Here is a 15497-nt window from a genome sequence, read left to right as displayed (position 1 = left end):
TCTGTCTTGTCTGCAGTCTCTGACTATCTCCTTTATCATCTCTGTGGTCTCTGATCATCTCTTTTATCATCTCTGTGGACTCTGATCATCTCTTCTATTGTGTCTGCGGTCTCTGATCTTCTCTTCTCTCTTGTCTGCAGTCTCTGACTATCTCCTTTATCATCTCTGCGGACTCTGATCATCTCTTCATTCATGTCTGCGGTCTCTGATCATCTCTTGTATCATGTCTGCAGCCCCCGATCATCTCTTGTATAATTTCTGTAGTCTCTAAGCATCTTTTCTATCCTGTCTGCAGCCTCTGAGCATCTCTTCTATCATGTCTGCAGCCTCTGATCTTTTCTTTTGTCTCTGATCATCACTTCTATCATCTCTGTGGCCTCTGATCATCTCTTCTATCATGTCTGCAGCCTCTGATCTTTTCTTTTGTCTCTGATCATCTCTTCTATCCTGTCTGCAGTCTCTGATCATCTCTTTTATCATGTCTGCAGCCCCTGACCATCTCCCGTATCCTTTCTGCAGTCTCTGAGCATCTCTTCTATCCTGTCTGCAGCCTCTGATCATTTCTTTTGTCTCTGATCATCTCTTCTATCCTGTCTACAGTCTCTGATCATCTCTTCTATCCTGTTTGCAGTCTCTGACCATCTTTTGTATCATCTCTGAGCTTCTCTTGTATTCTGTCTGCAGCCTCTGTTCATCTCTTCTGTCATGTCTGCGGTCTCTGACCATCTCTTGTATCATCTCTGCCGTCTCGGATCATCTCTTGTATTCTGTCTGCAGCCCCTGATCATATCTTCTATGCTGTCTGCAGCCTCTGATCATCTCTAGTATCATGTCTGCAGTCCCTGACCATCTATTGTATCATGTCTGCAGTCTCTGACCATCTCTTGTATCATGTAGCGCTGATAAAATATACAAATCAACAAAAGGTGTGTAAAAAACTCAAATTCCAACATAATAGAATGAACAACATTTTATTTTGTTTATTCCACATATTTTGTTCATTCTATTATGTTGGAATTTGGATTTTTTACACACCTTTTGTTGATTTTGTATATTTTATCAGTGTTACATTTTTTGCACCATTTTGATTAGATTTTTTGTCACATTCTTTTGTAGCTGCTAAACACATTTATTTATTTTTTCTGGATATCTTGCACAGTATATATTTTTTCCACATCTCTTGTATCATGTCTGCAGCCTCTGAGTAACTCTTGTATTCTGTCTGCAGCCTCTGAGCATCTCTTGTATCCTATATGTAGTCTTTGATCATCTCTTGTATCTTATCTGCAGTGCCTGACCCTCTATTGTAGTAACAGGCCAGATTTGAAGTATTACCTTGGGGAGATGCAAACTGAAATACGGCAATCACTGAGCAGCAAATGATATCACCTGTGATGTATTTCAGTTATTTTGCACACCTGGTCTGTTAGTGGGCCCTGAGGACAGGAGTTGAGAACCACTGCTCTATTGTATCCTGTCAGCAGTCTCTGACCATTCCTTGTATCCTGTCTGCAGTCTTTGACCATGCCTAGTATCCTGTCTGCAATCTCTGACTATATGCTGTTATATGTGTGTATAGTCTGTGACACTGATATTTATGTGAGGCCCTTAGTGATGTTGAGGGCCGCACTTGAGTTCCCCCATATAAGGAAAGTTGGCCACCGCTAATCTAAAGGAAATCTAGTAATGTTCCCGATAAGCCTGCACTCAGATGGCTGATGGGGGTGTGGATAGTTTGCTGCGCTGAGCAATTACAGGCGAACAGTGTCGCTGCCCGCGTTCTATCGGATAAGGCCTGCCAGGGCCGGGACAAGGAGTGGGCAGGAGGGGCCCCTGGAGCAATGGTTTATTGCAGGGGTAGGGGGCACCCTGACCCTAACCCTAAGGGAAAGGGGGGCGCAATTTGGTGTCTTTGCCCTGGGCGCTGGATGACCTTCTCCCAGCACTGGTGCCCACTATCGAGAAGTGTCCGGAACGTACGGCACATGCGCCACAGGGAGCAGCACAACAGCTGATTTTACGATCAGCTGTTGTGACGGCGCCTGCACACAATAGCCGACGGAAGCCATTTTTGTGTCAGATTGTGCCCTGAGCTGCCGAGGTGTGTTCATGTCAGTGAGGGGCAGATTTGTACCTGATGGGGGCGGATTATTAAATGATGGGCAGTGCTGCTAAACGCATATTTTTCTGATAGAAAAACCCAACCTTCAGTTGGCTAAACATGCCCCGCAAGCATCCAGGAAGAATAACAGAAAAATATGTGTTTTGCAGCACTGCCCATCATGTACAAATCCGCCCTCTTCATGTTCAAATCTGCCCCTCACCGTCATGAACACACCTCACCAGTGCGGGGCACAATCTGATACAAAAACTTCCGTCGGCTATTGTGTGCAGGCGCCGTCACAACAGCTGATCGTAAAATCAGCTGTTGTGCTGCACATGCGCCGTTCATCCCTGGCACTTCTCGATAGCGGGCACTATCCGATAGAACACCGGCCATTTATTTGTATAGAGTACAAATCTGACAGCTGCTGCTGTTCACACACTTTGTGTGAATCTACTAGTTCTAGCTGACGGCCACTCATGTGCATGTAGCCTTAGGGCTCATTCACACTATGTCCACTGAGTTGTATAGACCAACATAGATTCAAAGCAAGAGCACATAGAAAACTATTGTTTTCTATTTGCCATGTTACCTCATACATGTGCATTGGTGTGCAATATGCAAAAGTGCACAACGAATCTGCCCTGCCAGTGGATTTCTAATGATAGATACAGTAAGTGATAATGGTTGTAAATTATTGGTCGCACCTTTTTCCATCTTGTAATCTCATAATCTGACCAAGTGAAATATAATTCTTGAACACTTAGTTCTGCCAATCAATGGAAAATTATTGATAATTTTTCCACCTTGGACAATCAACGCTGATTGAATCTGATTAATAATTAGTCTAAATCGATCAGAAGGGAAGTTATGGCTCATCAATCGTTTGCAGATTTGATTATTTTGAACAAATCACACATCAATCAGACAATAACTGAAGCGTGTATGGTCACCATAAACATTACAATCTAATCATACAATTACTGCGTAATCAACTTTAGATTTACCAAAACTGTGTAACATGAGGACCTACCTAAATTACCTGATCAAATTGTATACAAACTTGCATTACATAATTGATATATCTACTGGAAATTGTACAATCAGATTGTAAAGTGTGTGGTGAGCTTTAAAGTGGTTCTAAAGGCAGACTTTTTTTTACCTTAATGCATTCTATGCATGATTACAGAAAAACATTCTGTGTGCACTAGCCCCTATTAATACTAATACCTGAATCCCGTCGTGATCCAGCGATGTGCACAAGAGCCTCGGTTGTCTGGGAACTCTTCCTCCTGATTGGCTGAGACAGCAGCGAGGGTCATCTGCTCCCACTGCTGTCAATCAAAGTCAGTGAGCCAATGAGGAGGGAGAGGGTGGGGCCAAGTCATGGCTCCTTGTCTGAATGGACACAGAGCAGTGGTCTAGGAGGTCAATTGATTGCAATTTTTTGCACCCTTGTTAATCAGTTACTATTGTCCTATATGGTGCGAAAAAAAATGTTATCGATTGACCCTGTACGCGTGATCTATATAAGTATTGGAGTGATCTTTAGAAGTATATTGGAGTGAACTATAGTAATATATTTGCATGCTCTATAGAGGTATATTGGAGTGATCTATAGGAATATATCGGAGTGATCTATAGGAATATATCAGAGTGATCTATAGGAATATATCAGAGTGATCTATAGGAATATATCAGAGTGATCTATAGCAATATATCAGAGTGATCTATAGGAATATATTGGAGTGATCTATTGGAATATATTAGTGATCTATAGGAATATATATCGGAGTGATCTATAGAAATATATTAGAGTGATCTATAGGAATATATCAGAGTGATCTATAGGAATATATTGGAGTGATCTATTGGAATATATTAGTGATCTATAGGAATATATATCGGAGTGATCTATAGAAATATATTAGAGTGATCTATAGGAATATATCAGAGTGATCTATAGGAATATATTGACGTGATCTATAGGAATATATTGATGTGATCTATAGGAATATATTGGAGTGATCTATTGGAACATATTGGAGTGATTTATAGGAATATATTAGAGATCTATAGGAATATATCGGAGTGATCTATAAGAATATATCGGAGTGATGTATAGGGGTATATTGGAGTGATCTATAGGAATATATCGGAGTGATCTATAGGAATATATCGGAGTGATCTATAGAAATATATTAGTGTGATCTATAGGAATATATTGGAGTGATCTATAGGAATATATCGGTGTGATCTATAGGACTATATTGGAGTGATCTATAGGAATATATTAGTGATCTATAGGAATATATCGGAGTGATCTATAGTAATATATTAGAGAGATCTATAGGAATATATTGGAGCGATCTATAGGAATATATCGGAGTGATCTATAGTAATATATTAGAGAGATCTATAGGAATATATTAGAGAGATCTATAGGAATATATTGGAGCGATCTATAGGAATATATCGGAGTGATATATAGGGGTATATTGGAGTGATCTATAGGAATATATTGGAGTGATCTATTGGACTATATTAGTGATCTATAGGAATATATATCGGAGTGATCTATAGGAATATATCGGAGTGATCTATAGGAATATATTGACGTAAACTATAGGAATATACTGATGTGATCTATAGGAATATATTGGAGTGATCTATTGGAATATATTGGAGTGATTTATAGGAATATATTAGTGATCTATAGGAATATATCGGAGTGATCTATAAGAATATATCGGAGTGATATATAGGGGTATATTGGAGTGATCTATAGGAATATATCGGAGTGATCTATAGGGGTATATTGGAGTGATCTATAGGAATATATCGGAGTGATCTATAGAAATATATTAGTGTGATCTATAGGAATATATTAGAGTGATCTATAGGACTATATAGGAGTGATCTATAGTAATATATTAGTGATCTACAGGAATATATCGGAGTGATCTATAGTAATATATTAGAGAGATCTATAGGAATATATTGGAGCGATCTATAGGAATATATCGGAGTGATCTATAAGAATATATCGGAGTGATATATAGGGGTATATTGGAGTGATCTATAGGAATATATCGGAGTGATCTATAGAAATATATTAGTGTGATCTATTGGAGTATATCAGAGTGATCTATAGGAATATATTAGTGATCTATAGGGGTATATTTAAATGATCTATAAATAAAGTGTATTGGAGATCTGGTGATCCGGGTGTTTCCTCCCCTCCCCGGGCGGTGATTAGTGATGGTCCTCAGCTGGTCCGCACACTGATAAGGTCCGCTCCCCGCCCCTCCGCTCACACTCAGCTCAGGGATGGCGGGGTTCTTGTACGCTCCGTACAGCGCCTACCAGCACTACACTCCCCCGGCTCCGCAGCCTCCCGCCCGGAACAAGCAGGCCAGCTGGAAGTCCGGGAAGAGCGCGGAGCCCACCGATTACCTGGACAACCTGCAGAGAGCCCAGCTGAAAGCCATTCTGTCCCAGGTGAACCCCAACCTCACCCCCCGCCTGCGCCGGGCCAACACTAAGGAGGTAGGGGTGCAGGTGAACCCGCGGGTGGACACCGGAGTACAGTGCTCCCTGGGGCCCCGTACCCTCCGGAGACCCAGCCCCCCACCCCCGCCGCCCGAGGCTGTGCGGTTTACCACCCGCCCTTTGGCCGTCTATTCCCCGGTACTGGAGCGCCGCCTCCTCTCTCTGCGTCCAACAGACTACAAGAACTGCCAGAACGCGGAGCGGGGGGCGGAGAAAGAAGAGAGGGAGGCGGAGCAAGAGGCAGAGCCAAGCGGGGAGAAGAGCGGAGACGACCATGAGGAGCTCGGGAAATCCGCCTTCCAGGTACCAGAACACGGGAGGAGCAGCAATAGGATTAAATGCACAAATCCCTACTGCACCAAAACCCCCACCCTCACACCACCACTGGATGCCCCAAACCTAGTATCCATCTTGCAATAGAAGTGGCTGGACTAATTACACTGAATATGCCCCCCAACCCTAGTATCATTCACCCTATATTAGGACTAGATATGCTATCTTTATGGAGCTGCACCCTGGGTTAATGTCCTTTAGCCACCAATAGGTCTACATGCCTAAGACCACTCCATTGCACCCCCTTTAAGCTCTCTAATATTCTTCATGCTGCAGTAAGACTAGATGGACTAATCTAACCTACCTCTCCTCCTGCCCCCACACCACACACAATGAACACCCTGCACTCCAGGTTCAGACTCTGCTCTGTTCTCAACCCTGCAATAAGACTAGATGGACAGAACCCCCCCCCCCCCCACCACACTCCTTACTCCCATCTGCTGGGTATGACTAATCTAAACTGCACTCTGCACCCCCCCATCCTGCTGTAGGACTATATGTACTGTACCAACTCACAATTCCCCCCCCCCCCCTTCGCTTCACATTGACATGACTCCCGACTGTGGATCAGTACCTCTGTGGACGCTAGCATGTGCTAGTATTCCAAGTCCTGCAGCTGGACTAGAGTAACTAATCCCCAAGCACTTCTGCCACCAACTGGACACCCTAGTATCTTTCAATCTACAAAAGGGCTGGATGTACTAAATACCCCCCCAGGCACTTGCATCCTTGGGTGAAAAATCTTGCGTGCGCACACTAGACACACTGTGCCCTAGCATTTACCCTGCAATAGGACTAGATGGACTAGTCCAACTCCACCCTCCTCCCATACTGGACATACCTCTAGTAGAGGAAGCAGTTGAAGATGTACAGTGGCTGAGTGGGCAGGTGGTATTTGCTCAGCTAGAATTATAATTATGCCTTGTATGACTAATTGGTAATACTAACACTTCCCTGTGTACAGGACAATCTTTGTCTCATTGTTGACACATCCATTTTGATGTCTGAGTTACCACCCAAAGCCTCTCGTGGCCTGTAAGTGACCACACTGACCTACATGTGCAGGTCCTGCTGCTATCAGGAAGCTGGTGAAATCTGCAGCTAATGCTGGAGTGAGTGCATGTAGATGGCTGGAGGAGAATAACTGCATAGGTGTGACTGGGGTCTCCTTCCAATGTTCAGGATATGTGGGGTTTAGCGTCCTGAAGCAAGCTTGTAAAGTGGGTAGCTGTGTTGGCTTTGTCTGTAACTATACAGTTAGAAGCCCTATTAAAATTAGATTGTATTTTCCGGGTTCCTTAGTGGGAACTGCAATTTTTATTTTTGTATGCATTTGTCTTGTCTTTCAGTTCTTGGAACAAAAATATGGTTATTTCCACTGCAAAGACTGTAAAACGCGATGGGAGAGTGCATATGTCTGGTGCATTTCTGGAAGCAATAAGGTGAGATCACATAAATGGAATCGCTCTTAATAGGTTACCACTCTTGTTTGTGCCCATCGCACACTTTCCTGCATCACAGGGCTCATCAGTAGGGATGAGCCGAACACCCCCCGGTTCGGTTCGCACCAGAACTTGCGAACGACCCCCGCGTTCGGTACGACCGTTAGAACCCCATTGAAGTCTATTGGACTCGAACGTTCGAATTGGAAAGTGCTAATTTTAACGGCTAATATGCAAGATAGTGTCCTAAAAAGGGTTTGGCGACCTGCCTCCTGCCTCAGGGGACATGGGTCACTGCAAAAAAAAGTTTTAAAAACTACAGTTTTGGCGGGAGCACTGATTTTAATGACGATTAAAGTGAAAGAAAAAGTGAAATATTCCTTTAAATATGGTGCCTGGGGGGGTGTCTGTAGTATGCCTGTGAAGTGCCACGTGTTTCCCGTGTTTAGAACAGTCCCTGCACAAAATGACATTAAACGGAAATAACACCATTTAAAACTGCTTGCGGTTTTAATGTTATATCTGGTTCCTGCAATATGGTTGAAAATCATTCAGAAAAATGGCATGGGTAGCCCTCCCTGCCCATTACCAGCCTAATTGGGTCTTGTACACATATTAAGGGGAACCCCGTACCCATATTAAAAAAAGGAAATGCGTGTGGCCCCCAGGCCCTATATACTCAGAACAGCAGTATACAGGCGGTGCAAACAAGACAGGGACTGTGTAGGTTTGTTGTGTTAAGTTGAATCTGTTTGTCATTTTCAACCGGTACATTTTTAAAGTGTAGCTCCAGTCAAAAAAACTATCTTTAAGCTTTTTGGAAAACATAGGGAAGGGTTATCACCCCTGTATGATTTGTTGTCGTCCATCTTTTTTTCATCTCACTTGCTGCTGTCTCCTTGCGTTTGCAAGTAGGAGATGTTTGTAAGTTGGATGTTTGAAAGTAGGGGCCTGCCCTATATTATAGCGGTATGTACTGGGTACAGAGCACGCAGACAGCACGCACTATCTCCTAACACTACTGACTGCAAGCTCTATTATTAACCACTTGTTAGCCCAATGTTTGCATAAAGTGAAAGATGAAGTTATGCTGAGTAAATAGATATCAAACATGTCACTCTTCAAAATTGCACATGCCCGTGGAATGGCGCCAAACGTCACTACTTAAAAAATCCCCATGGGCGACGCTTTAAATTTTTTTTTTTACTGGTTACATGTTTTGAGTTGCAGAGGAGGTCTAGGACTAAAATTATTGCTCTCGCTCTAACATTCTCGGCGATACCTCACATGTGTGGCACATGCGAGCACATGGGGACATGGGCGCTTTAATTTTTATTTTATTTTTTTATTGTTCATTTTACTTTATTTATTTTAGTTTGACATTTTTTTTTCCCAAAAATATATTTTTGATCACTTTTATTCCTATTACAAGAAATGTAAACATCCCTTGTAATAGGAATATGGGGTGACAGGTCCTCTTTACAATGAAATCTGGGGGGTCAATATGACCCCACATCTCACCTCTAGGCTGGGAAGCCTGAAATAAAAAATAAAAAAAAGATTCTGGCTTTGATCGTACTGGCGAGTTGGTAGAAGCACCGGAGGGCGGTGAGGGGTGGGGGGCGTCTATGGCTGGGTTACTGCAGAGTAATGGGGGTTACTGCAGAGTAATGGGGGGGTACTGCAGAGTATGCACTGGTATTGGCAGGGAATTGAGGGGTTAAATTCGGTGAGCAGCGATGTGGGCACTGCAGATGCAGCCCACATCGCTGCTGACACCGATCTCTTTCCCCTCCGCTGTACCGATCAGTACAGAAAGGGGAGGGAGGAACAGGCGTCATAACATGACGCCGGTTTGTTTCCAAGTGATCACTCCGTCATTTGACGGAGCAATCACGTGGTAAACGGCCGCTATGAGCGGCCGTTTACCGTGATAGGACCCGGCGATCACGGATGCTCTCGAGTGCGCACACCTCGGGGCACGCGAGAGCAGAATTCTGGGAGGCCGTTAATTAACGGCCTCTCTGAGTTAAACAACCGCCCTGAAGCCGTTAATCGGCAATGGGCAGTTGTTAAGTGGTTAAAGCTAGATCACTAGCTATATAGGTGAGGTGAATATAGTGGTGTATACTGCAGTCAGGGCACAGACAACAACCACTACACAGCAGCAAGATAGGAAATCAGCCAAAAACGATTGGTGTGTACTGTGTTGAAGGTACACAGAACACCCACTGCTTCAGATGCAAAGTAACACACTACAGGAGGCCGCCTTAAAGGCGGCCTTATATAGTGTGGGGCGTGCACTACACAGCCTGAGCTATGATTGGCCACAGGCAGGATGCCTGTGGCCAATCATGGCTCTCCTCGCTGCCGGCGCTGCGATTAGCCAAGCATGCGGGGTCACAGTGCATGCTTGGCCAATCATCGGGCAGCAATGCACTGCGCCAACGCAGTGCATTGTGGTCCGCGTGCGCGTCACTCGAATTTTGACGCGAACGGCCAAAACGTTCGGAATTCGCCGAACGCGCGAACAGCCAATGTTCGAGTCGAACGTACGTTCGACTCGAACACGAAGCTCATCCCTACTCATCAGTAATGGGTGCTGTAGGGACTACCAGCGAGATACATCAGGTTAGTGCACCTATTCACCAGCATGCAATGGATCATCAAAAGTAGTCCAAAGCTTTTATTACAGGAAGGTCACATCCAACGGTGGCCAGGCAACCTGTTAAACTGTTAGTTGAAAGGGGCACGTTTCTTTTAGAGTGAGCCCAAGCTGCTAACAAGCAAAAGGTAACCTGGACAGAAGAGGTGGCATTTACTGGCAACTATTCCTGGTGTATGTCATGACTGTAGGGCAGCCTATTCGCTCGACTAGGCTCCCTTATGCTTGATAAACAAGTACTTCATGGGAGCATTTTTGCTTGGTTTCAGTTTGTGCACATTTTACCTTACTTGCCCTCCTACATTTGGGGTGCCATTACTGCAAGAGCAGAATGTATTGGCTGTGGGAATGCATGTGATTTGCATGCTGTTATGCACCCACAAGCACCCCAACAGTGTGAACCTAGCCTAAGAGAAATAGAGGGGTGTGTGATGAAGGACTTGCAAGCTAGTTTGTCAAGGGGCTATATGAATTATCCAGGCATAACTTTAAATGGCATTTATTACAAATTCATGTTTGTAACAGTTTGCAATGTACTGTTTATCACATGCTGCTTATCTTTTTGTTACTGCTGTAACATCTGCCATTTGACCTGTTGAAGTTCCTGTAGTTTGGGGTATTTAGGCAGAAGGGGTGGAGCCTCCAGGGTTGGTATACCCTTTCTGAGATTGGCCATGGGATGGAAGGGACCATACAGGTATGAAGTAGGTCACCTCTTGGTGGGACAATTGGTGAGTGACCTACCAAAACTTGGGGAAACAAATGCAAGTGAGGGTATGACACCACCGCAAAGCCATGGCTTTCAGTGTTGTAGAAATGCTATCTATTCTGTTGCATGGCATGTAACTGCTGCAACCCACTTTAGAGTTGCTAGGCAAGTGAAACATCTGGTCAGACTTACTGAGAGTACAGAGCAAAGTCTTGTGGTCTATGGAGTGGGGAACAAAGCACAGAGGCACCAGTTTGGGAGAAGAGGTGGTGGCCGGTGATGGGAGGCTTGGTTGGATGCATGTATTGGTTGCTGGCTGTATGTTCTAGCAATAGGGACCTCAGGGACTGTAGCAGAGCTTTTACCCTGGGCTTCCACTGATGCCTCAAAGTATACAGCAGCTTCATTGATTCCTTCAGGTTGAAGAGTAAGTGTATAGTGTGAACATAAGAACTGGTGGAAGAAAATCCTTTTTTGCTATATTCCATCAAATGACTTTGTAGTCGGTGCTAGAACTGGTGTCACTGGCAGGTGAAAAGTTAGGGCTTGGTGCAGTGCTGGCCATGAGGGGTACTAACTTGCATGAAAGCTATAGCAGACTACTCTGTACTTTATAATCTATAAAGGTGATGGTGATACCACCTGTATGTGCTCTATGCAAATGTTTTGGCTATACATACACTGGAGGTCGGTGAGAAGACTGCTACATAAAGTAAGGGGGTCCTGCACTAACCACCATTTTAACAGAACACTTCACTTGCCACTAGATGTGTGTGGTGTGTGTGTGTTTTTTTTTTTTATTTTTTTTTTTTTTTTGTTCCCCGCCCCAAATTTAGGCCCCTTTCACACTTGCCATGCAACTTTGCAGTTACACAAGTCATGCCCTATGTTTTTCAATGAGCACCGTTCACATCTGCAACTTCTAAGTAGTCCCTGCACTACTTTTTGGTCTGACTTTGAGGTGACTTAAGATCCCTAGACCTCTACACACAGGCATTCAAATCATGGCAAAATTGCACGACTTTCAGGTTGCACAAATGTGAAAGGGGCCTCAGGAGGATTTAAAAATTGGCCTGTGATCACTGACAGGAGAATCGGCATCACATACGATTTTATTTTATTTATTTTTTTTGCAGGTTTATTTTAAACAGCTATGCCGCAAGTGCCAGACGGGTTACAATCCTTACAGAGTGGAAGAGATTCAGTGTCAGGTAACTGGTCTGTTTTTATATTTAAACATGTTTTGTGTATGGCTGATAGGAAAACTGCACAAGTTGTTTTTGGGTTTGTATTCCTGGCATTTCTCTTTGGACTGTTATCCTAACTTTTGGCTAAGATTTTTCACTAAACATGTGGCTACTACTGGACAAAGATTCTGTTTATACATCTTCCTTAAAATCAACTGACAAATGTATTAAATAACCTGTTAGTTACTTGCTTTGTGCGGTGGTTTTGCATAGAGCAGCCCTAATTCTCTAGGTCTCCTGCTGGATAATCCCAGGTCTTGCTGCTGTCTGATTGGGTGTGGGTAAGTATATTGGGGGAAGCTGCACACAAGCATTTTACCTTGAGGCATAGAATGCATTGAAGTAAACTCTTGCCTATAAAAACTTTAAAATCCAAGGCTAAGTGTATACCTGAGCACTTGGGTAAGATGCAGGTTGGTGTCTTGCCTGTCTCTTCTTGCCAGGCCCTGTGGCTTGACATATCTGTCAACTTGGTCATCCTGTATATAACGCTACTGGTATGTCAGTGCACAGCAGCGTTGCCCCAAGTTTTGACCTGGGTAACCATTATTGGATGGTTCTGCCACCTGCAGTCAGAGTCCTCTAGCGCCATTTTTGCATCTCCGTCCTGTCATGTATTGACTGTGAAATGCGTGAGTTCTTTAGCTTTACAAGACACTTGTGCCATCACGCTCTGCAGCAGTTCTTTGGAGTGTGATTACGGTGTGTTCTCTTCTGGTGCCCTAAATTTTCAGTTTGTAAAAATATTATGACCTACCCCCCCCCCCATAACAAAGTTTATGCTTGCCTGCCCAATCTGTAGTATCTCTCAGGTGTGGGGACTGGTAAATGGATGCATTTGATTTTTAAATATGGTGTTGGCTCTAGTTTTGCAATCAAAGCGGTATTAAACCCAAAAACAAACCTTTATTATATGGCAGCTTAGCAATTTGTGAAGAGCTGAAGCCTTGCTATCAGCTTGTAAGTGGCAGGCAGCACTCACAAGTGCTTTGTAAAATCTTGCTGTTCACCCAGAAGCAGTCCTTGGCCCATTTTGCAGAGGCTTCAGCCTGTATTAGCAGTGAAGCTTGTGGCACTTGTAAAATGGCCTTTGAGACCTATGCCCAGAGTTCAAGTGGTAGCTTTGGGCACACAGGTGCCCCATTCCTATACGATAGGACCACAGTGTACTTTCTGGCAACCTGCTTTAAAAGGTTTAGTTCTAATTCTGCATGTAACTTCAGCCTTGCTGCATTGGCTTTGACAGTTGATTTCAGATTGTGCCACTTCTATAATCTGATATACAGGCTGGTAACATATATAAATATTTTTTCTTTCTAGGCTTGTTCAAAGACTCGTTGCTCCTGTCCCCAAAAGAAAAGACACATAGATCTGAAGAGGCCTCACCGCCAGGAACTGTGTGGTCGCTGCAAAAATAAAAGGCTCTCTTGTGACAATACTTACAGCTTTAAGTATATAGTCTGATGTGGAGCCTAGTATTATGACTGAAGAGCACTTTGTTCAACTGCATGGCACTTTTGTGGAGATGGCACTGAATCCTGGTTTTTGACCCCCGGCACTGGATAATGGACTGATTTTGTATCTGTCTTGTAGTTTGGCAATATTTTGTATACTTTGTAAATAAAGTTTCTTTGACAGTATACTTAAGATTTTGATTAACCTCCCAGAATTCAGGGCAGATTTGAGTTGGGAGGTGTACTGGAGTCACCACATCCTCAGTGTAAAGGCCCATACACACACAATCGGGCTTTTTAAGAAAAATGCAAATTGGCTGTTTTAAGGCAACATCTGATCGTGTGTACGCTCCATCGGACAAACAATTTTTTTTTTTTTTTGTTTTCATTGGACTTTTGTTGGCTGTGCAAATGGACAAACTTTCCGGCAACAAAAGTCTGAGGAGCAAAGTTGGATCATGTGTACAGAAAACCATAGGACGTATGCTCAGAACCAATGCAAAAGATCAGACAACAATACAGAAGTTGAGCAAAGGTGGCGGTAAAGAGCAGAAAAACCATGTGATTTGGTGAAAGTTGTCTGAAAGTCCTGCCGTGTGTATGCAATACAGGTTCACGGCCAATGCCCTTTTGTACAAACTTTCCTGTGGATTTTTGTACAAAATCCAATTGTGTGAGGCTTAACAGTCTCTTGCACCATAAGAGTTGGCATGGCAGAGCTAGGCTTTCAGTAGAAAACAAATCCTGTTTGACTCTCTATTGCTGTAGCACAATACAGCCAAGTGACCGTCTTGCCCTCTTCCAGGGTTAACTTTGTGTGGATACATACACTTTTCATGTTTGTATTGGCAGTTCTATGCTGTTGGGTAAGTATGACAGCCCTTTTGTGTCATGTCACAACCCAAATATGGGTGGAACTTGGTGAGCACTGGCACTCCTTTTAGGGCAATATTTAGTTAAGCTAATGTTGCTGCAGATAATCCTAAAAAAAAAAAAAAATAAATAAATAAAAAAAAAGAGCAGGGACAGGTAGTACGGTCAGTGGCTGGTGAGGCACTGGCTAATATCTGAGCAAGATGCACACAGGTTACATACAATCTCCAACATTGGTGTTAGTGGATGCCATAATAACCCAACAGCTTCATGATCTTGCTCAATCATAGGATGCTCTTTTGAAACCTCATCCCTTTGCAAGATGGGGGTGGGGGGAGAGGAGTGTGCCTTAGGTGTTCCAGCCCAGTAAGGACCCATGCAAACTGCAAGGGGTATTTCCTACCTTTTTTATAGAGGGAGTTATAAGCCCACTGACTTTCACCTGTCTGTGCTGGGCTGTGCCATGGCTTTCTATGGGTCAACTGGTCTGTAACCATGGGAGTATCCACCCAGATGACAGTCAAAGGTGAGTGCACCCCTGAAGAAATGACACTTTGCTACAATGTAAACAGAGGCGTAGCTTGAAGCTTGTGGGCCCTGATGCAAAAGTTGACTGGGGCCCCCCCCCCAACTACTTCCAACGTGTGTGCAAATACACATCCACTGCACACTCAAAGTGGTTTAAGAGTTTTGAGTTCCTCTTTACATCAGAGGACAGGGATCCCTGGCATGTCACTTGGCAGAGCTCCTTTCCCATCCCAGCACTGTATACAGCTCCCCCAACACTACACAGGGCTGAAATAACATTCCTTTACATACAGTCTGTCAGTCTTCACGGGCTGTCTCTGGCTTTTATGTTGCCCTTCTGACCTGTAAAATTTTCTGGTCGGAACAGCAGTGTAGTTGCAGTAGGTAGATACACCCTTTTGAAGATTTTGGCTAACTGGCTGTGTTGTAAAGGAATGTGATTTCAGCCTTGCTGCGGAGGAACAGTATAGAGTGCTGTAATGGGAAAGGAGCTCAGCAGCCAGGCATAGCATGGAGGGGGGTGGTCAGGGGGCTTTTGGGGGGCAACTTAGATGTGGGAGGGCAAAGCCCCGTGATATGAAATCTGGAGT

The 15497-nt window shown here is 43.8% G+C and overlaps 1 protein-coding gene across 1 annotated transcript; it reads left to right on the top strand.

Annotated features, from left to right (window-relative positions):
• Positions 1-5390: 5390 nt before the first annotated feature.
• On the top strand, positions 5391-13692 carry ZAR1L (zygote arrest 1 like). Its single transcript, XM_077484637.1, has 4 exons — positions 5391-5959; positions 7339-7431; positions 11942-12016; positions 13373-13692. The coding sequence occupies exons 1-4, from the start codon at positions 5435-5437 to the stop codon at positions 13514-13516; spliced, it is 837 nt and encodes a 278-aa protein (XP_077340763.1). The 5' UTR covers positions 5391-5434; the 3' UTR covers positions 13517-13692.
• The last annotated feature ends 1805 nt before the right edge of the window (positions 13693-15497 follow it).

Source organism: Lithobates pipiens, unplaced genomic scaffold (genome assembly GCF_037356315.1).
Source record: "Lithobates pipiens isolate NorthernLeopardFrog02 unplaced genomic scaffold, aLitPip1_a1.2 Scaffold_16, whole genome shotgun sequence".
NCBI classification, from domain to species: Eukaryota; Metazoa; Chordata; class Amphibia; order Anura; family Ranidae; genus Lithobates; species Lithobates pipiens.
Note: the sequence above shows the minus strand (reverse complement) of the source record. Positions and strands in the feature narration are given on the sequence as shown.